Consider the following 22,552-nt stretch of genomic DNA (forward strand, 5'->3'; position numbering starts at 1 on the left):
TATAATGTCCTTAACTTTTAAAGACTTGTAACAAATAATATAACAGTGTAGCACATAAAGTTGAGGAAATAGCACTAATAAAATTAAATAAACAGAAACTCTAACCCGCTCAGAGCAACAAAACAGAGAAGCACATTAATACAGAAGTAGATTTAAGAGGAGTAAGCCACAAAATCTAGATGAAGTAACGCATCCACAATATCTTCAATAAGAATCTGAATTCTGTAGAGCTGGAAGGCCGAGTGCAAAAAAATAATAAAAGAAAAGAAATACTCCACTATATAGGTGATGCAGTTCACCCCGATATCAAGAATTTAACATAGTCTCCTGCTTCCTCCGCTGAAATAAAGTCCTTCTGAACACCGTTATAAGTAATGCGAAGCCGAGCTGGGTGAAGTATTCCATAGCGAACGCTCTCAATACCACGAAGTTGACGCCGAACCTCGTTAAATGCAGCCCGGGCCTGGGCTATCTTGGCTGTGTAATCAGGAAAAACGGAGATGGTCAGATCCTTCACTTTAATCCGCTGGATCTCTCTCACATGGCGTAAAATGTCAACAAAGTCACTGTGATAGTGGAATCTGCACACAATAGCTCGTGGTCGTTCACCAGGCTTGGGCTTCGGCTGAAGGGTCCGGTGGGACCGGTCCAAAACCGGCTCCTTCTCTAGACCAAATGCCTCCTTTGACAAGGTCGCTACAGCAGCAGTTGTAGATGTGTCAGGGCCCTCTTGAACTCCCACTATCCTAACGTTATTGCGCCGTGACCTCGACTCCAAATCCTCACATTTATTCTCTAATTGAGTCACGGTCGCAGTGAGAGACTCGATAGTAGTCTTCATATGAACTATGTCATCAGTGCAACCGGAGAGCACGTGCTGCATTTCCCCAACACTACCTTTCAGTGTTGATATGGTAGCCTCGGTAGCAACTTTATCACTGGCCTGCTGTGTTTTCACGGCCTGCAGGTCAAGCTGGATAGTAGACAGTACATCCCTGAGAATCTCCTGGAACTCCTTTTTAAAAATATCGGCAATCTCCTTCCTCAGTGAAGCCAGCAACTCAACCTTGAGTGCGGTGAAGTCAGGGTCTGAATACTACCACGGGGTTTCGTGTTCTCTCCAGACATTTTAACGAGCCACAAAGTTAAAAGTGCGAACAAGGAAAAGAAGTAGAATAAGTCAAAATATATTATATGACCAAAAAGCGCTAATTAATTACAATTTTAATCGAAATCAGCAGGAGACTCCAAGTTCGCGTCCTACTCCATCGAACTCCGAATTCGAACCCCCAGGCTCTGTTTTTAGGGTGTTGTTTGTATATTTGGTGCACCAGATGTGACTGCTCCAGGGACTTCTGTTCCGTCTTAACACCACGTATAAATCTTGGTTCACCCTGTCACGCTGTTTAGTAGGTTTTCACCCTCGTCCCTTGTGCACAGAGATTTCTCCTTATTCTCAGAATCTTTTGATGATATTATGTACTGTAGATGACGAGATTTACAGTGAGGAAGATTATTCTGAAATTGTTCTTGGCGAGAAGCAATGGCTAGGGTTCCTGTTTGTCATGTATCAGGAAACTCTGGACTCCAGTTCCCATCAGCCACTGTACTGCACTACATGTCACATGACCACCTGCACCTGATGCATCAGGATGCCACGCCAACAGGAGGGGGAGTCTGTGGTTGGGGCTAATATCATCTCCCACCCTCCCTCCCCTATTATGGATCTTGTTCAGCCTACCCGCTCGTCTTAGGACGTTGCTCCGTCTCCTGCCGGACTCAAGTACTCCCCTCTGTTCTACAACCCCGCACTCAATTCCGCTGTGCTACGACAGCAGCAGGTCGCCAGGAATTACCTGGCCTTCAACTCACTGCCCATGTTTATGAAGGACTACGCCATGCCATGCTAACAGGAGGGGGAGTCTTTGGTCGGGGCTAATACCATCTCCCGCCCTCCCTCCTCTTATGGATCTTGTTCAGCCTACCTGCTCGTCTGAGGACGTTGCTCCGTCTCCTGCCGGACTTAAGAATTCCCCTCTGTTCAACAACCTCGCTCAATGCCGCTGTGCTTTCCTGTTCAGCAAAGGACGCTGCTCTGCCTTCCTATTCAGCTGAGGACGTCGCTCTGCCTTCCTGTTCAGCTGAGGACGTCGCTCTGCCTTCATGTTCAGCTGAGGACGTCGCTCTGTTTTCCTGCACCGCCGAGGACATCGCTCTGCCTTCCTGCTCGGCTGTGGACGTCCCTCTGCCTTCCTGCTCGGCTGTGGACGTCGCTCTGCCTTCCTGCTCAGCTGAGGTCATCACTCTGCCATCCTGCTTCACCGAGGACGTCGCTCTGCCTCCATGTTCCGCCGAAGATGTCGTTCCTCTTCCTTGCTGCGTGCAGTATGTCACTCCCCCTTCCTGCTCCACGGAGGACATCGTTCCCCCCTCATGCTCCGCGGAGAGCATCGTTCCTCCCTTGGGCCTCGAGGAGAACCTCGCTCCTCTCCCTGGCCTCGTAGAGAACCTTGCTCCCCCCTTGGGCCTCGCGGAGAACCTTGCTTCCCTCTATGGCCTTGCGGAGAACATTGCTTCCCTCTCCTGTCCTGCGGAGGAAGTTGTCCCGCTGTTCTGCCATGCAGACATCGCTCCGCTTACCTGCTCCACTGAGGATGTCGCTCCAATTTCATGCTCCACCAAAGACGTTGCTCCGCTTTCATGCTCCGCCAAGGATGTCGATCTGCCTCCCTGCTCTGTTATAGAAGCCGCTCAGCCTCCTGGTTTTGCTGGGGAGATTTTGCCCAGGGGGCCAGGACCACCGGATTGAGGGCGTGTAATTTTGGGCGCTCCGGGAGTAGCGCCCTTGGGGGGGTTCTGTCATGTATCAGGAAACTCTGGACTCCAGTTCCCATCAGCCACTGCACTGCACTACATGTCACATGACCACATGCACCTGATTCACGTTCTGTTAATGAGCACTCTTGTGTATATATAGTCATTGTCTGCACTGTTCCTCTGTCTTTCGTTGTCTTAAACTTCTGTCTTCTATGTCACGGTGTTTTGTTTCATGCCACGGTGTTATGCCAAGTTGTCTTTGTGTCTTTGTTTTGTTTAATTGTTTAATAAACATTAATATATCTGAGGTTGCTTCTGCCTCAACCTCGGTTCGTGATACTGTTGTCCCAGTTTTGTGGCCCAGCACGCCAGTGTGCACAGCTTCTAGCAGCCATGGGATCCAGGGGACTGGAGAATGTCACTCAGTTTGTTAGACTATTCAAGATGATGTTCGGCAGTCCAGAATCCAGGGCAGTCCTTGAGGATCTTTTGGGGGAGCCCTGCCTCAGAGATGAACCTGATGTGCTGTTCATCATTAACTATTATGAGCAGGCAAACTGGGTGATCTCCTACTCAGAGCTCCAACATGAGACTCACGAAGTGGTCTCATCTGCCGAGCTCCAGCCGGAGGTCAACGTGGCGACCTCAGTTGCAGAGCTCTAGCTCGAGACCTACAAGGTTGTCTCATCTCCCGAGCTCCAGCATAAAGTCATCGTCCTGCTAGAGGTTAACAAGGTGACCTCCTAAGCCAAGTTCTTGTCAGAGGTCAAAGAGACGACCTTTCAAACCAAGTTACTGTCAGAGATCGAAGAGACAGCCTCTCACACCAAGTAACTGTCCGAGGTTGAAGAGACTGCCTCCCAAGACACGTTTCTGTCTGAGGTCAACGAGGTGACCTCCCAAGCCAAGTTCCTGACCGAGGTCGAAGAGACGGCCTCTCACGCCAAGTTCCTCTCCGAGGTCGAAGAGACTGCCTCCCAAGACACGTTTCTGTCTGAGGTCAATGAGGTGACCTCCCAAGCCAAGTTCCTGTCAGAGGTCGAAGAGATGACCTCTCATGCCAAGTTCCTGTCAGAGGTCGAAGAGATGACCTCTCACACCAAGTTCATGTCAGAGGTTGAAGAGGCGACCTCTCAAGCCAAGTTCATGTCCGAGGTCAAAGAGACTGCCTCCCAAGACACGTTTCTGTCTGAGGTCAATGAGGTGACCTCCCAAGCCAAGTTCCTGTCAGAGGTCGAAGAGATGACCTCTCACGCCAAGTTCATGTCAGAGGTGGAAGAGGCGACCTTTCAAGCCAAGTTCCGGTCAGAGGTCGAAGAGATGACCTCTCGAGCCAAGCTCCTGTCTGAGGTCAAAGAGGCGACCTCTCGAGCCAAGATCTGATCAGAGGTCAAAGAGGTGACCTCTCAAGCCAAGTTCCGGTCAGAGGTCAAAGAGACGACCTCTCAAAACAAGCTCCTGTCCAAGGTCGAAGAGGCGGCCTCTCACGCCAAGTTCCTGTCCGATGTCGAAGAGACTGCATCCCAAGACACGTTTCTGTCTGAGGTCAACGAGGTGACCTCCCATGCCAAGTTCTTGTCTGAGGTTGACTAGGCGACCTCCCACACCAAGTTCCAGCTAAAAGTCAACGATGTGATGTTCCAGTCTGAGATCGATGATGTGACTTTCCACGCCACGTTCCAGCCCGAAACTGACGTCACAACCAACCAGCTTCTGCTCACACCTGACACCGACGTCACGACCAACCAAGTTATGCTCACACCAGACTCTGTTGATATGACCAACCAAGTTCTCCTCATGCCTGAAACCGACGTCACGACCAACCAGGTTCTGCTGACACAGACAACCAATTTATGCTCACATCCAAGTCTGCTGACACGGACAACCAAGTTCAGCCTGCAAAGTTGATGGAGAACGATGCTCAGACTCTCTGTGTGACTGAGAACGCTGCTCAGCCACCCTGTTCTACAGAGGTTTCTTCACCTCCTGTTGTAACCAAGAGCTCCATTTTGCTTCCCTACTCTGCCATGGATGCCACTAAGGTTCTATATGGACGTCGCTCCATTTCCCCATGTTACTGAGGACATCATTCTGCCTTCCTGCTCCGCTGAGGACGTTGCTCCACCTTCCTGCTCCGCTTAGGACATCGCTTCGCCTCTTTGCCCTGTCATATCACAGCAAACCAGCAACTCCATTTCCCAGGATGCACCACCAACACAAATATGTTCACCTTCTCCAGAATTCTAATCACACACACTTGTTGCCAATCTCATAGTCACTCAGTCCACGCTATATAAGAAACTGTTCAAACACTTAGTCTTGGTGAAGTATTACCTGAGTATATCTCATTAGCAAGCGGATGTTCATTGTTTCTCTTTTTCATTCATGTTTTTGACCTTGTTTCTCATTTCACATTTATGATTCTAGCCTCGCCCAGTTCATGCCTGTTTGTATATCGCCTGACCTTTTGAATGTTATTAGACCACGCTTCTGTATCACGATTTGGATTTGTCTGCCTGTCTCGCTCTTTAATAAACATCTTTATCTGCATTTGCATCCGTCCTCAACCTCCCTTAAGTCCCGGAACATGACAGTTCCACAATTTGTAGACATTTTTTCACAGATTAGTGAACCTCTGCCTAACTTTACTTCTGAGAGACTCCACTTCTCTAAGATACTCTTTTTATACCCAATCACGTTACTGACCTGTTGCCAATCGACCTCCATCTGTTTCCTTTTAGAAACACTTATTTTCCAACCTTTTGTTGCCCAGTCCCTACTTTTTTGGGACATGTTGCTGCCATCAAATTCAAAATTACCTCATTTTTCCCCTTAAAGTAGTACATTTACTCAGTTTAAACATTTGATATGTTTTCTATGTTCTATTGTGAATAACATATGGGTTTATGAGATTTGTAAATCATTGTATTCTGTTTTAATTTACATTTTACCCAGCGTCCCAACTTTTTTTGGAATTGGGGTTGTACATTAATAAATGTTTTGCCTGTCTGTATTGTCCATTTCGAACAGCTAGAAGGTCTCTTGTTCATAGTAATGTGAGGTGCAACAGTGGTGCTAAAATTGGTGCAAGACAAATGGTGCAAGAAAAAAGTGCCACTACACCAGTGTGGATTGAAACCAATCCCTGACAGCCAGAGTCCTGCTGGGGTCCATATAAATGTAACTTTTACACATGGCGAATCCTGAGGAGATGCTCAAATTATGAAACTGAAACATCACTAATGTGTAATTAGTGTGTAAAGAACAGATGGATTTTCAAGGGGCTTTGTAAAGCCTTTCTGAAGTGCAGGACATGCTCATGAGAAGATCATTAGATGAAAATGACAGAGCGGTACACAAACACAAAATGGTGTGGGAGCTCTATGTTATCATCCCTGAGGACACAATTAATGAATATGTTTTAATGAATATGAAAGAGTGCAAGAAAATTCCAAGCCAATTGTCTAGAATCAGTTGTTACCTTCCATTCCTTGTAAAAACAAACATTACATTACCAAAAACACATAGTAGAATTTCCGGGCTGTTTATCTTGGGTTAAACAGTAAGACCTTTAAATATACAAGTCCCTCCCTAAAATAGAGCCTGAGACATACATTATATCACTAAGCAAATTAAGAGCTGCGGTCCATCCATTAGTAAAGAATATCCAAACAATCTCCCGACTCCCGCTCTGATTCAGAAAGGTATTAGAGTGAGTGTTGAGTGCAGAGGATCCTCCCTTTAGTTCCACACATTAGACAGTGGACACTAACGCCTAGCGTTAATCCCCAGAACACCACACCCAGTTGTTTCTGTATGTGTCCGTGTGTATAAAAAGCCAGGTATGACAGTATGCAGTCACCAAGCTACGCTGAAGGAGCATCCAGATCATCTCCACACACTGAAGCATCATGGAGTCCAGAGCGTCTCTCTCCGTTCTCGCCCTGCTGCTTGGCTTCTCGCAAGCTCTCCATCTCGACCAACCTCAGCATGTGGACATCACGACACAGATTCTCACCACCAACAACGGTCTGATAACTCGCTGATCCCAATAGCACTACACCAGCATCATTATCCTACTGCTTATTGGTTTTGTTGTCCTTATCCCTTTTTGTTTCTCTGTATGAAGGATCCAGTGAACTGCTGTTGGAGGGAGACATACTCTTGCCAAGAAGCAGGAACGCTCTGGTCTGCGCCACCAAAAACTGCTTTTGGAAGAAGTCCTCAAATGGCTTAGTGGAGGTGCCTTTCACACTGAGCCGTGTTTTCTGTAAGTGTAAGAGTTCCTTATTCACATTGTCCAATTATGACACGTCTCTGCTTATTTCTTATGAATGCTTTGGCCATTTTCTTTACAGCTTCCTCTGACAAGACTGTAATTGCCAACGCCATGGCCACCTTCCGCAGCAAAACCTGCATTAGTTTTGTTCCCAGGACAAATCAAACTGACTACCTGAGCATCGAGAGCAAAGACGGGTGAGAACCAACGAAACATTTCCTGTACCTGTAAATGGAGTTCGACATTTTTTAATTCGCTTTTACTGCACAGTGTCCACATGTTGATGTCAGTGACATGGTCAATCTTCTCTCTTTTCAATCAGATGCTACTCTAATCTGGGCAGAACAGGTGGTGCTCAGGTGGTCTCTCTCAACAGGTTGGGTTGTGTTTACTACGGCATCGTCGAGCACGAGCTGAACCACGCGCTCGGTTTCTACCACGAGCATACTAGGAGTGACCGTGATCAGTACGTCACCATCAACTGGGAAAACATCGACCCAGAAATGCAGTATAATTTCAACCTACATAACACCAACAACCTCAACACGCTGTACGACTACTCCTCTGTGATGCACTATGGGAAAACAGCTTTCTCCATCAACGATCTGGACACCATCACTCCTATCCCTGATCCTTCAGTGGAGATTGGACAGAGAGATGAATTGTCTGCCATCGACATCCTGAGGATCAACACTCTCTACAAGTGCTGAACTTGGTCTTTTGGCTTGATTTAACTTTGATTTAATATTGTAGAACTGTTAATGATAGAGGATGTAGTGATGACTTAATTTGCTGTTTAATCAAAATATAGAATCATATAATAAAATGACTACAAGCATGTTTTTCTTAGCGTGTGCTTTAATAATGTATTTCATATATATATATATATATATATATATATATATATATATATATATATATATATATATATATATATATATAAAACAACATGAAACCATTTTGTCAACCCAGATTTGTGAATCTACAAAAAAAGATTTAAAAAGTATTGTCACAGCATCAGTGTTCAAACCTACATATCATACATATACAACAATTTTATTGAATATCATTTGGTACAATTGAACCAGCACTTAGACATGTACGACTACATATAAATGTAAAAACAAAACTTTGAGGATAATCATCAAATTTTAACTCTGCTGCAAGAAAATCACTTCCTGTAAGAAAATCCTAATATATCAGGCTCTGTTGTTAGAATGTTATTCAAATATTTGTCTCAAAAGACTGGACTACCGCAGGGAGTTGTGGTGGAGAACTGTTAATGACGTTCTCTTGTGTATATACCCTCTTCACATAGGGTGAACTATGAATTTTGGTTCACCCTATAAGGGTAAAGCGGTATAGAAGATGGATGGATGGACCTATCGGACAGTCCAAGGGACTAATGGTGAAACTGATAAGAGATGATTAGAGATGCACCAAAATGGTGTACAAAAGATTCTTTCAACTCAGAAATATCCTGTGGAGACCATGCAAATGGAGGACATGAGGTAGTATTATATTATATCAGCAGTTTAAGTTGAGGATAGCTTGGATAGAGACACAAAATGAAATGGTTTAGAAATCCTTTCCACAGTTACCAAGATGATGGTGTTTTCTCACCACGTATTCCTTGCTTTGGGTACATGTACCTCAGGTAGCTACTAAAGACATGACATCCTCTCCATGGTGGGCATTAAAACTGTTTCTTTAGAAACTCCACTGTCTGCATACTCTGTGGGTGAGGTGTTAGAAGTAATTGAATGACTTTAAGAATCAAAGAACATCCCAGTAGATTGGTGTTCAGGTCTGGCTCCGTTTGTGGTTCTCTCCTGATGTATCATCAGGAGAGAACCACAAACGGAGCCAGAAAATTTTCCTGTCATTCAGTTTGTCAGACTATTCATGGTTTAGTTCCCCAACACATTGGTGGTACAGTCTTTGAGCTTGAGTGCCTGTATTCTGGGGTGAGTTTAGATTCTTGTGACTCCAAATTTCTGGAAAAAGACATGTTGGTTCTGTTAGGTGGAACCTAGGCGATAAGACAGGGTGGAGTCAAAGCAGGGGAACAGTTGTGTTCCTCTGGTTTGGAGACATTTTAGATTTTGTGGCTTCTGGATATGAGCTGGGTTTTATGGTTGGCCCAGAGCAGGATTATATGTTTGGTGTCCTCTAGCCAGCACGTTCAAAGCCAGCTTGACCATAAAAAAAATTCTGGTGGGGGGTCAATTAATGAGTCGACGATGGACAAGGGTGAAGCTCATCATGATTCAATCACTGGCAGCACAGCTACAACCCCAACACCTGACTCTTCCCAAATCCACTATGAAGGCTAGGTCAGGGTCAGGAAGTGCTAGGACAGGGGCTGATGTGAAATGATAATATAGATCAATGGTCTTCAATCTGATTTGAAAATGGGCAGTAATTCTGCAAATTTAATTCCAAGCAAAGCAGCAACTCCACCTGAATCAACCTGATTCATTCATTTATCTGGATTCTCCAGCAAGTATTAGGTGCAGGTGTTGCTTCTCTGGAGCAAAAATTAACAGATATGCATACATTTTAGATAAAAATCACATGATCTACAACAAAAAAGTCAGATATTAATGATCAAAAACACATGGTAGGATTTCCAGGCTGTTTATCTTGGGTTAAACAGTAAGACCTTTAAATATACAAGTCCCTCCCTAAAATAGAGCCTGAGACATACATTATATCACTAAGCAAATTAAGAGCTACGGTCCATCCATTAGTACAGAATATCCAAACAATCTCCCGACCCCGCTCTGATTCAGAAAGGTATTAGAGTGAGTGTTGAGTGCAGAGGATCCTCCCTTTAGTTCCACACATTAGACAGTGGACACTAACGCCTAGCGTTAATCACAGCACATATACTTTGTGATGAACAAGGCAACACGACGGCCATAAATACGCAAACTAATCAAGAGTAAACACAGAACAGGTGAGAGTAGTCATGACACATTAGGCAGACAACCAATCACAAGACAAGGGTGGAGACAAGACATGGACCAAAACAAAAACACACATGGCAGTGTAAACAAACGCTAGGCACTGTGGAAGTGCGCGCAGTAGCGGCGTGAGCCGCCATTTTCCCTGACAGACATCACCATTGTTCAAACAAGCACCATGATTTTAATGAATATCATTTGGATCAGCACTCAGCCACTTATCACTGCATACAAAAATAAAACAAAAGCTTTGAGAATAGTCATCAAATTTATAGCTTACTGAAATAAAGCAGTCTGTAATAAAAATCCTAATGCACCAGGCTCTGTTTTTAGGGTGTTGTTTGTATATTTGGTGCACCAGATGTGACTGCTCCAGGGACTTCTGTTCCGTCTTAACACCACGTATAAATCTTGGTTCACCCTGTCACGCTGTTCAGTAGGTTTTCACCCTCGTCCCTTGTGCACAGAGATTTCTCCTTATTCTCAGAATCTTTTGATGATATTATGTGCTGTAGATGACGAGATTTACATTGAGGAAGAATATTCTGAAATTGTTCTTGGCGAGAAGCAATGGCTAGGGTTCCTGTTTGTCATGTATCAGGAAACTCTGGACTCCAGTTCCCATCAGCCACTGCACTGCACTACATGTCACATAACCACCTGCACCTGATTCATGTGCTGTTAATGAGCACTCTTGTGTATATATAGTCATTGTCTGCACTGTTCCTCTGTCTTTCGTTGTCTTAGACTTCTGTCTTCTATGTCATAGTGTTTTGTTTCATGCCATGGTGTTATGCCAAGTTGTCTTCGTGTCTTTGTTTTGTTGTTTAATTGTTTAATAAACGTTAATATATCTGCAATTGCTTCTGCCTCAACCTCGGTTCATGACAGAACGAAAGACCTACAATCAGAAGGAGCAGATCGCCCGGATGGACAACTGGGGCATCAAGATGCCACGCCAACAGGAGGGGGAGTCTGTGGTTAGGGCTAATACCATCTCCCACCCTCCCTCCCCTATTATGGATCTTGTTCAGCCTACCCGCTCGTCTGAGGATGTTGCTCCGTCTCTTGCCGGACTCAAGTACTCCCCTCTGTTCTACAACCCTGCACTCAATGCCGCTGTGCTACGACAGCAGCAGGTCACCAGGAATTACCTGGCCTTCAACTCACTGCCCATGTTTATGAAGGACTACGCCATGCCACGCCAACAGTAGGGGGAGTCTGTGGTCGGGGCTAATACCATCCCCTATTACGGATCTCGTTCAGCCTACCCGCTCATCTGAGGACGTTGATCCGTCTCCTGCCGGACTTAAGAATTCCCCTCTGTTCAACAACCTCGCGCTCAAAGCCGCTGTGCTTTCCTGTTCAGCTGAAGACGTCGCTCTGCCTTCCTATTCAGCTGAGGACGTCGCTCTGCCTTCCTGTTCAGCTGAGGACGTCGCTCTGCCTTCCTGTTCAGCTGAGGACGTCGCTCTGCCTTCCTGTTCAGCTGAGGACGTCGCTCTGCCTTCCTGTTCAGCTGTCATATATCAGGAAACTCTGGACTCCAGTTCCCATCAGCCACTGCACTACATGTCACATGACCACCTGCACCTGATTCACGTTCTGTTAATGAGCACTCTTGTGTGTATATATAGTCATTGTCTTCACTGTTTCTCTATCTTTCGTTGTCTTAAACTTCTGTCTTCTATGCCACGGTGTTATGCCAAGTTGTCTTCGTGTCTTTGTTTTGTTGTTTAATTGTTTAATAAGCATTAATATATCTGCGATTGCTTCTGCCTTAACCTCGGATCGTGACACTGTTGTCCCGGTTTTGTGGTCCAGCACGCCAATGTGCAAATCTTCTACCAGCCATGGGATCCAGGGGACTGGAGAATGTCACTCAGTTTGTTAGACTATTCATGATGTTCGGCAGTCCAGAATCCAGGGCAGTCCTTGAGGATCTTTTGGGGGAGCCCTGCCTCAGAGATGAACCTGATGTGCCGTTCATCATTAACTATTATGAACAGGCAAACTGGGCGATCTCCTACTCAGAGCTCCAACATGAGACTCACGAAGTGGTCTCATCTGCCGACCATCCTACCGAGGTCAACGTGGAGACCTCAGTCCCAGAGCTCTAGTTCGAGATCTACAAGGTTGTCTCATCCCCGAGCTCCAGCATAAAGTCATGTTCCTGCTAGAGGTTAACGAGGTGACCTCCCAAGCCAAGTTCCTGTCAGAGGTCGAAGAGATGACCTCTCACACCAAATTCCACCAAGTTCAGCCTGCAAAGTTGATGGACAACGATGCTCAGACTCTGTGTGACTGAGAATGCTGCTCAGCCACCCTGTTCTACAGAGGTTTCTTCAGCTCCTGTTGCAACCAAGAGCTCCACTTTGCTTCCCTACTCTGCCGTGGATGCCACTACGGCAAGGTTCTATATGGACATCGCTCCATTTTCCCATGTCACTGAGGACGTCGTTCTGCCTTCCTGCTCCGCTGAGGATGTCGCTCCGCCTTTCTGCTCAGCTCAGGCCATCGCTCCACCTTCCTGCTCCACTTAGGACATCGCTTCGCCTCTTTGCCCTGTCATATCACAGCAAACCAGCAACTCCATTTCCCAGGATGCACCACCAACACAAATATGTTCACCTTCTCCAGAATTCTAATCACACACACTTGTTGCCAATCTCATAGTCACTCACTCCACGCTATATAAAAAAACTGTTCAAACACTTAGTCTTGGTGAAGTATTACCTGAGTACATCTCATTAGCAAGCGGATGTTCATTGTTTCTCTTTCATTCATGTTTTTGACCTTGTTTCTCGTTATACGTTTATGATTCTAGCCTCGCCCAGTTCATGCCTGTTTGTATATCGCCTGACCTTTTGAATGTTATTAGACCACGCTTCTGTATCACGATTTGGATTTGTCTGCCTGTCTCGCTCTTTAATAAACATCTTTATCTGCATTTGCATCCGTCCTCAACCTCCCTTAAGTCCCGGAACATGACAGTTCCACAATTTGTAGACATTTTTTCACAGATTAGTGAACCTCTGCCTAACTTTACTTCTGAGAGACTCCACTTCTCTAAGATACTCTTTTTATACCCAATCACGTTACTGACCTGTTGCCAATCGACCTCCATCTGTTTCCTTTTAGAAACACTTATTTTCCAACCTTTTGTTGCCCAGTCCCAACTTTTTTGGGACATGTTGCTGCCATCAAATTCAAAATTACATAATTTTTCCCCTTAAAGTAGTACATTTACTCAGTTTAAACATTTGATATGTTTTCTATGTTCTATTGTGAATAACATATGGGTTTATGAGATTTGTAAATCATTGTATTCTGTTTTAATTTACATTTTACCCAGCGTCCCAACTTTTTTTGGAATTGGGGTTGTACATTAATAAATGTTTTGCCTGTCTGTATTGTCCATTTCGAACAGCTGGAAGGTCTCTTGTTCATAGTAATGTGAGGTGCAACAGTGGTGCTAAAATTGGTGCAAGACAAATGGTGCAAGAAAAAAGTGCCACTACACCAGTGTGGATTGAAACCAATCCCTGACAGCCAGAGTCCTGCTGGGGTCCATATAAATGTAACTTTTACACATGGCGAATCCTGAGGAGATGCTCAAATTATGAAACTGAAACATCACTAATGTGTAATTAGTGTGTAAAGAACAGATGGATTTTCAAGGGGCTTTGTAAAGCCTTTCTGAAGTGCAGGACATGCTCATGAGAAGATCATTAGATGAAAATGACAGAGCGGTACACAAACACAAAATGGTGTGGGAGCTCTATGTTATCATCCCTGAGGACACAATTAATGAATATGTTTTAATGAATATGAAAGAGTGCAAGAAAATTCCAAGCCAATTGTCTAGAATCAGTTGTTACCTTCCATTCCTTGTAAAAACAAACATTACATTACCAAAAACACATAGTAGAATTTCCGGGCTGTTTATCTTGGGTTAAACAGTAAGACCTTTAAATATACAAGTCCCTCCCTAAAATAGAGCCTGAGACATACATTATATCACTAAGCAAATTAAGAGCTGCGGTCCATCCATTAGTAAAGAATATCCAAACAATCTCCCGACTCCCGCTCTGATTCAGAAAGGTATTAGAGTGAGTGTTGAGTGCAGAGGATCCTCCCTTTAGTTCCACACATTAGACAGTGGACACTAACGCCTAGCGTTAATCCCCAGAACACCACACCCAGTTGTTTCTGTATGTGTCCGTGTGTATAAAAAGCCAGGTATGACAGTATGCAGTCACCAAGCTACGCTGAAGGAGCATCCAGATCATCTCCACACACTGAAGCATCATGGAGTCCAGAGCGTCTCTCTCCGTTCTCGCCCTGCTGCTTGGCTTCTCGCAAGCTCTCCATCTCGACCAACCTCAGCACGTGGACATCACGACACAGATTCTCACCACCAACAACGGTCTGATAACTCGCTGATCCCAATAGCACTACACCAGCATCATTATCCTACTGCTTATTGGTTTTGTTGTCCTTATCCCTTTTTGTTTCTCTGTATGAAGGATCCAGTGAACTGCTGTTGGAGGGAGACATACTCTTGCCAAGAAGCAGGAACGCTCTGGTCTGCGCCACCAAAAACTGCTTTTGGAAGAAGTCCTCAAATGGCTTAGTGGAGGTGCCTTTCACACTGAGCCGTGTTTTCTGTAAGTGTAAGAGTTCCTTATTCACATTGTCCAATTATGACACGTCTCTGTTTATTTCTTATGAATGCTTTGGCCATTTTCTTTACAGCTTCCTCTGACAAGACTGTAATTGCCAACGCCATGGCCACCTTCCGCAGCAAAACCTGCATTAGTTTTGTTCCCAGGACAAATCAAACTGACTACCTGAGCATCGAGAGCAAAGACGGGTGAGAACCAACGAAACATTTCCTGTACCTGTAAATGGAGTTCGACATTTTTTAATTCGCTTTTACTGCACAGTGTCCACATGTTGATGTCAGTGACATGGTCAATCTTCTCTCTTTTCAATCAGATGCTACTCTAATCTGGGCAGAACAGGTGGTGCTCAGGTGGTCTCTCTCAACAGGTTGGGTTGTGTTTACTACGGCATCGTCGAGCACGAGCTGAACCACGCGCTCGGTTTCTACCACGAGCATACTAGGAGTGACCGTGATCAGTACGTCACCATCAACTGGGAAAACATCGACCCAGAAATGCAGTATAATTTCAACCTACATAACACCAACAACCTCAACACGCTGTACGACTACTCCTCTGTGATGCACTATGGGAAAACAGCTTTCTCCATCAACGATCTGGACACCATCACTCCTATCCCTGATCCTTCAGTGGAGATTGGACAGAGAGATGAATTGTCTGCCATCGACATCCTGAGGATCAACACTCTCTACAAGTGCTGAACTTGGTCTTTTGGCTTGATTTAACTTTGATTTAATATTGTAGAACTGTTAATGATAGAGGATGTAGTGATGACTTAATTTGCTGTTTAATCAAAATATAGAATCATATAATAAAATGACTACAAGCATGTTTTTCTTAGCGTGTGCTTTAATAATGTATTTCATATATATATACATATATATATATATATATATATATATATATATATATATATATATATATATATATATATAAAACAACATGAAACCATTTTGTCAACCCAGATTTGTGAATCTACAAAAAAAGATTTAAAAAGTATTGTCACAGCATCAGTGTTCAAACCTACATATCATACATATACAACAATTTTATTGAATATCATTTGGTACAATTGAACCAGCACTTAGACATGTACGACTACATATAAATGTAAAAACAAAACTTTGAGGATAATCATCAAATTTTAACTCTGCTGCAAGAAAATCACTTCCTGTAAGAAAATCCTAATATATCAGGCTCTGTTGTTAGAATGTTATTCAAATATTTGTCTCAAAAGACTGGACTACCGCAGGGAGTTGTGGTGGAGAACTGTTAATGACGTTCTCTTGTGTATATACCCTCTTCACATAGGGTGAACTATGAATTTTGGTTCACCCTATAAGGGTAAAGCGGTATAGAAGATGGATGGATGGACCTATCGGACAGTCCAAGGGACTAATGGTGAAACTGATAAGAGATGATTAGAGATGCACCAAAATGGTGTACAAAAGATTCTTTCAACTCAGAAATATCCTGTGGAGACCATGCAAATGGAGGACATGAGGTAGTATTATATTATATCAGCAGTTTAAGTTGAGGATAGCTTGGATAGAGACACAAAATGAAATGGTTTAGAAATCCTTTCCACAGTTACCAAGATGATGGTGTTTTCTCACCACGTATTCCTTGCTTTGGGTACATGTACCTCAGGTAGCTACTAAAGACATGACATCCTCTCCATGGTGGGCATTAAAACTGTTTCTTTAGAAACTCCACTGTCTGCATACTCTGTGGGTGAGGTGTTAGAAGTAATTGAATGACTTTAAGAATCAAAGAACATCCCAGTAGATTGGTGTTCAGGTCTGGCTCCGTTTGTGGTTCTCTCCTGATGTATCATCAGGAGAGAACCACAAACGGAGCCAGAAAATTTTCCTGTCATTCAGTTTGTCAGACTATTCATGGTTTAGTTCCCCAACACATTGGTGGTACAGTCTTTGAGCTTGAGTGCCTGTATTCTGGGGTGAGTTTAGATTCTTGTGACTCCAAATTTCTGGAAAAAGACATGTTGGTTCTGTTAGGTGGAACCTAGGCGATAAGACAGGGTGGAGTCAAAGCAGGGGAACAGTTGTGTTCCTCTGGTTTGGAGACATTTTATATTTTGTGGCTTCTGGATATGAGCTGGGTTTTATGGTTGGCCCAGAGCAGGATTATATGTTTGGTGTCCTCTAGCCAGCACGTTCAAAGCCAGCTTGACCATAAAAAAAATTCTGGTGGGGGGTCAATTAATGAGTCGACGATGGACAAGGGTGAAGCTCATCATGATTCAATCACTGGCAGCACAGCTACAACCCCAACACCTGACTCTTCCCAAATCCACTATGAAGGCTAGGTCAGGGTCAGGAAGTGCTAGGACAGGGGCTGATGTGAAATGATAATATAGATCAATGGTCTTCAATCTGATTTGAAAATGGGCAGTAATTCTGCAAATTTAATTCCAAGCAAAGCAGCAACTCCACCTGAATCAACCTGATTCATTCATTTATCTGGATTCTCCAGCAAGTATTAGGTGCAGGTGTTGCTTCTCTGGAGCAAAAATTAACAGATATGCATACATTTTAGATAAAAATCACATGATCTACAACAAAAAAGTCAGATATTAATGATCAAAAACACATGGTAGGATTTCCAGGCTGTTTATCTTGGGTTAAACAGTAAGACCTTTAAATATACAAGTCCCTCCCTAAAATAGAGCCTGAGACATACATTATATCACTAAGCAAATTAAGAGCTACGGTCCATCCATTAGTACAGAATATCCAAACAATCTCCCGACCCCGCTCTGATTCAGAAAGGTATTAGAGTGAGTGTTGAGTGCAGAGGATCCTCCCTTTAGTTCCACACATTAGACAGTGGACACTAACGCCTAGCGTTAATCACAGCACATATACTTTGTGATGAACAAGGCAACACGACGGCCATAAATACGCAAACTAATCAAGAGTAAACACAGAACAGGTGAGAGTAGTCATGACACATTAGGCAGACAACCAATCACAAGACAAGGGTGGAGACAAGACATGGACCAAAACAAAAACACACATGGCAGTGTAAACAAACGCTAGGCACTGTGGAAGTGCGCGCAGTAGCGGCGTGAGCCGCCATTTTCCCTGACAGACATCACCATTGTTCAAACAAGCACCATGATTTTAATGAATATCATTTGGATCAGCACTCAGCCACTTATCACTGCATACAAAAATAAAACAAAAGCTTTGAGAATAGTCATCAAATTTATAGCTTACTGAAATAAAGCAGTCTGTAATAAAAATCCTAATGCACCAGGCTCTGTTTTTAGGGTGTTGTTTGTATATTTGGTGCACCAGATGTGACTGCTCCAGGGACTTCTGTTCCGTCTTAACACCACGTATAAATCTTGGTTCACCCTGTCACGCTGTTCAGTAGGTTTTCACCCTCGTCCCTTGTGCACAGAGATTTCTCCTTATTCTCAGAACCTTTTGATGATATTATGTACTGTAGATGACGAGATTTACATTGAGGAAGAATATTCTGAAATTGTTCTTGGCGAGAAGCAATGGCTAGGGTTCCTGTTTGTCATGTATCAGGAAACTCTGGACTCCAGTTCCCATCAGCCACTGCACTGCACTACATGTCACATAACCACCTGCACCTGATTCATGTTCTGTTAATGAGCACTCTTGTGTATATATAGTCATTGTCTGCACTGTTCCTCTGTCTTTCGTTGTCTTAGACTTCTGTCTTCTATGTCACAGTGTTTTGTTTCATGCCATGGTGTTATGCCAAGTTGTCTTCGTGTCTTTGTTTTGTTGTTTAATTGTTTAATAAACGTTAATATATCTGCAATTGCTTCTGCCTCAACCTCGGTTCATGACAGAACGAAAGACCTACAATCAGAAGGAGCAGATCGCCCGGATGGACAACTGGGGCATCAAGATGCCACGCCAACAGGAGGGGGAGTCTGTGGTCAGGGCTAATACCATCTCCCACCCTCCCTCCCCTATTATGGATCTTGTTCAGCCTACCCGCTCGTCTGAGGACGTTGATCCGTCTCCTGCCAGACTTAAGAATTCCCCTCTGTTCAACAACCTCGCGCTCAAAGCCGCTGTGCTTTCCTGTTCAGCTGAAGACGTCGCTCTGCCTTCCTGTTCAGCTGAGGACGTCGCTCTGCCTTCCTGTTCAGCTGAGGACGTCGCTCTGCCTTCCTGTTCAGCTGAGGACATCGCTCTGCCTTCCTGTTCAGCTGAGGACGTCGCTCTGCCTTCCTGTTCAGCTGAGGACGTCGCTCTGTTTCCTGCACTGCCGAGGACGTCCCTCTGCCTTCCTGCTCGTCTGTGGACATCCCTCTGCCTTCCTGCTCGTCTGTGGACGTCCCTCTGCCTTCCTGCTCGGCTGTGGACGTCCCTCTGCCTTCCTGCTCGGCTGTGGACGTCCCTCTGCCTTCCTGCTCGGCTGTGGACGTCCCTCTGCCTTCCTGCTCGGCTGTGGAGGTCGCTCTGCCTTCCTGTTCAGCTGAGGTCATCACTCTGCCATCCTGCTTCACTGAGGACGTCACTCTGCCTCCATGTTCCGCTGAAGATGTTGTTCCTCTTCCTTGCTGCGTGCAGTATGTCACTCCCCCTTCCTGCTCCACGGAGGACATCGTTCGCTCCTCATGCTCTGGGGAGAACCTCGCTGATCTCCCTGGCCTCGTGGAGAACCTCGCTCCCCCCTTGGGCCTCATGGAGAACCTCACTCCCCTCTATGGCCTTGTGGAGAACATTGCTTCCCTCTCCTGTCCTGCGGAGGAAGTTGTCCCGCTGTTCTGCCACGCAGACGTCGCTCCGCTTACCTGCTCTGCCAAGGACGTCGCTCCACTTTCATGCTCCGCCAAGGACGTTGCTCCGCTGTCATGCTCCACCAAGGACGTCAATCTGCCTCCCTGCTCCGTTATGGAAGCCACTCAGCCCCCTTGTTTTGCTGGGGACATTTTGCCCAGGGGGCCAGGACCACCAGATGGAGGGCATGTAATTTTGGGCGCTCCGGGAGTAGCACCCTTGGGGGGGGGTTCTGTCATATATCAGGAAACTCTGGACTCCAGTTCCCATCAGCCACTGCACTACATGTCACATGACCACCTGCACCTGATTCACGTTCTGTTAATGAGCACTCTTGTGTATATATAGTCATTGTCTGCACTGTTTCTCTGTCTTGCGTTGTCTTAAACTTCTGTCTTCTATGCCACGGTGTTATGCCAAGTTGTCTTCGTGTCTTTGTTTTGTTGTTTAATTGTTTAATAAGCATTAATATATCTGCGATTGCTTCTGCCTCAACCTCGGATCGTGACACTGTTGTCCCGGTTTTGTGGCCCAGCACGCCAATGTGCAAATCTTCTACCAGCCATGGGATCCAGGGGACTGGAGAATGTCACTCAGTTTGTTAGACTACTCATGATGTTCGGCAGTCCAGAATCCAGGGCAGTCCTTGAGGATCTTTTGGGGGAGCCCTACCTCAGAGATGAACCTGATGTGCCGTTCATCATTAACTATTATGAACAGGCAAACTGGGCGACCTCCTACTCAGAGCTCCAACATGAGACTCACAAAGTGGTCTCATCTGCCGACCATCCTACCGAGGTCAACGTGGCGACCTCAGTCCCAGAGCTCCAGTTCGAGACCTACAACGTTGTCTCATCCCCGAGCTCCAGCATAAAGTCATGTTCCTGCTAGAGGTTAACAAGGTGACCTCCCAAGCCAAGTTCCTGTCAGAGGTCGAAGAGATGACCTCTCACACCAAATTCCACCAAGTTCAGCCTGCAAAGTTGATGGACAACGATGCTCAGACTCTCTGTGTGACTGAGAACGCTGCTCAGCCACCCTGTTCTACAGAGGTTTCTTCACCTCCTGTTGCAACCAAGAGCTCCACTTTGCTTCCCTACTCTGCCGTGGATGCCACTACACCAAGGTTCTATATGGACGTCACTCCATTTTCCCATGTCACTGAGGACGTCGTTCTGCCTTCCTGCTCCGCTGAGAACGTCGCTCCGCCTTTCTGCTCTGCTCAGGCCATCGCTCCACCTTCCTGCTCCACTTAGGACATCGCTTCGCCTCTTTGCCCTGTCATATCACAGCAAACCAGCAACTCCATTTCCCAGGATGCACCACCAACACAAATATGTTCACCTTCTCCAGAATTCTAATCACACACACTTGTTGCCAATCTCATAGTCACTCACTCCACGCTATATAAGAAACTGTTCAAACAATTAGTCTTGGTGAAGTATTACCTGAGTATATCTCATTACCAAGCGGATGTTCGTTGTTTCTCTTTTTCATTCATGTTTTTGACCTTGTTTCTCGTTTCACATTTATGATTCTAGCCTCGCCCAGTTCATGCCTGTTTGTATATCGCCTGACCTTTTGAATGTTATTAGACCACGCTTCTGTATCACGATTTGGATTTGTCTGCCTGTCTCGCTCTTTAATAAACATCTTTATCTGCATTTGCATCCGTCCTCAACCTCCCTTAAGTCCCGGAACATGACAGTTCCACAATTTGTAGACATTTTTTCACAGATTAGTGAACCTCTGCCCAACTTTAATTCTGAGAGACTCCACTTCTCTAAGATACTCTTTTTATACCCAATCACGTTACTGACCTGTTGCCAATCGACCTCCGTCTGTTTCCTTTCAGAAACACTTATTTTCCAACCTTTTGTTGCACAGTCCCTGCTTTTTTGAGACATGGTGCTGCCATCAAATTCAAAATTACATAATTTTTCCCCTTAAAGTAGTACATTTACTCAGTTTAAACATTTGATATGTTTTCTATGTTCTATTGTGAATAACATAGGGGTTTATGAGATTTGAAAATCATTGTATTCTGTTTTAATTTACATTTTACCCAGCGTCCCAACTTTTTTTAGAATTGGGGTTGTACATTAATAAATGTTTTGCCTGTCTGTATTGTCCATTTCGAACAGCTGGAAGGTCTCTTGTTCATAGTAATGTGAGGTGCAACAGTGGTGCTAAAATTGGTGCAAGACAAATGGTGCAAGAAAAAAATGCCACTGCACCAGTGTGGATTGAAACCAATCCCTGACAGCCAGAGTCCTGCTGGGGTCCATATAAATGTAACTTTTACACATGGCGAATCCTGAGGAGATGCTTAAATTATGAAACTGAAACATCACTAATGTGTAATTAGTGTGTAAAGAACAGATGGATTTTCAAGGGGCTTTGTAAAGCCTTTCTGAAGTGCAGGACATGCTCATGAGGAGATCATTAGATGAAAATGACAGAGCGGTACACAAACACAAAATGGTGTGGGAGCTCTATGTTATCATCCCTGAGGACACAATTAATGAAGAATGTTTTAATGAATATTAAAGAGTGCAAGAAAATTCCAAGCCAATTGTCTAGAATCAGTTGTTACCTTCCATTCCTTGTAAAAACAAACATTACATTACCAAAAACACATAGTAGAATTTCCGGGCTGTTTATCTTGGGTTAAACAGTAAGACCTTTAAATATACAAGTCCCTCCCTAAAATAGAGCCTGAGACATACATTATATCACTAAGCAAATTAAGAGCTACGGTCCATCCATTAGTACAGAATATCCAAACAATCTCCCGACCCCGCTCTGATTCAGAAAGGTATTAGAGTGAGTGTTGAGTGCAGAGGATCCTCCCTTTAGTTCCACACATTAGACAGTGGACACTAACGCCTAGCGTTAATCCCCAGAACACCACACCCAGTTGTTTCTGTATGTGTCCGTGTGTATAAAAAGCCAGGTATGACAGTATGCAGTCACCAAGCTATGCTGAAGGAGCATCCAGATCAC

General features: G+C 44.7%; 2 protein-coding genes across 2 annotated transcripts; both read left to right on the plus strand.

Annotated features, from left to right (window-relative positions):
• Nucleotides 1–6,610: 6,610 nt before the first annotated feature.
• On the plus strand, nt 6,611–7,861 carry LOC128629289 (hatching enzyme 1.2-like). Its single transcript, XM_053676670.1, has 4 exons — nt 6,611–6,846; nt 6,947–7,087; nt 7,176–7,293; nt 7,419–7,861. The coding sequence occupies exons 1-4, from the start codon at nt 6,729–6,731 to the stop codon at nt 7,804–7,806; spliced, it is 765 nt and encodes a 254-aa protein (XP_053532645.1). The 5' UTR covers nt 6,611–6,728; the 3' UTR covers nt 7,807–7,861.
• Nucleotides 7,862–14,258: 6,397 nt separating this feature from the next.
• LOC128629287 (hatching enzyme 1.2-like) lies at nt 14,259–15,509 on the plus strand. Its single transcript, XM_053676668.1, has 4 exons — nt 14,259–14,494; nt 14,595–14,735; nt 14,824–14,941; nt 15,067–15,509. The coding sequence occupies exons 1-4, from the start codon at nt 14,377–14,379 to the stop codon at nt 15,452–15,454; spliced, it is 765 nt and encodes a 254-aa protein (XP_053532643.1). The 5' UTR covers nt 14,259–14,376; the 3' UTR covers nt 15,455–15,509.
• The last annotated feature ends 7,043 nt before the right edge of the window (nt 15,510–22,552 follow it).

Source organism: Ictalurus punctatus, chromosome 27 (genome assembly GCF_001660625.3).
Source record: "Ictalurus punctatus breed USDA103 chromosome 27, Coco_2.0, whole genome shotgun sequence".
NCBI classification, from domain to species: domain Eukaryota; kingdom Metazoa; phylum Chordata; class Actinopteri; order Siluriformes; family Ictaluridae; genus Ictalurus; species Ictalurus punctatus.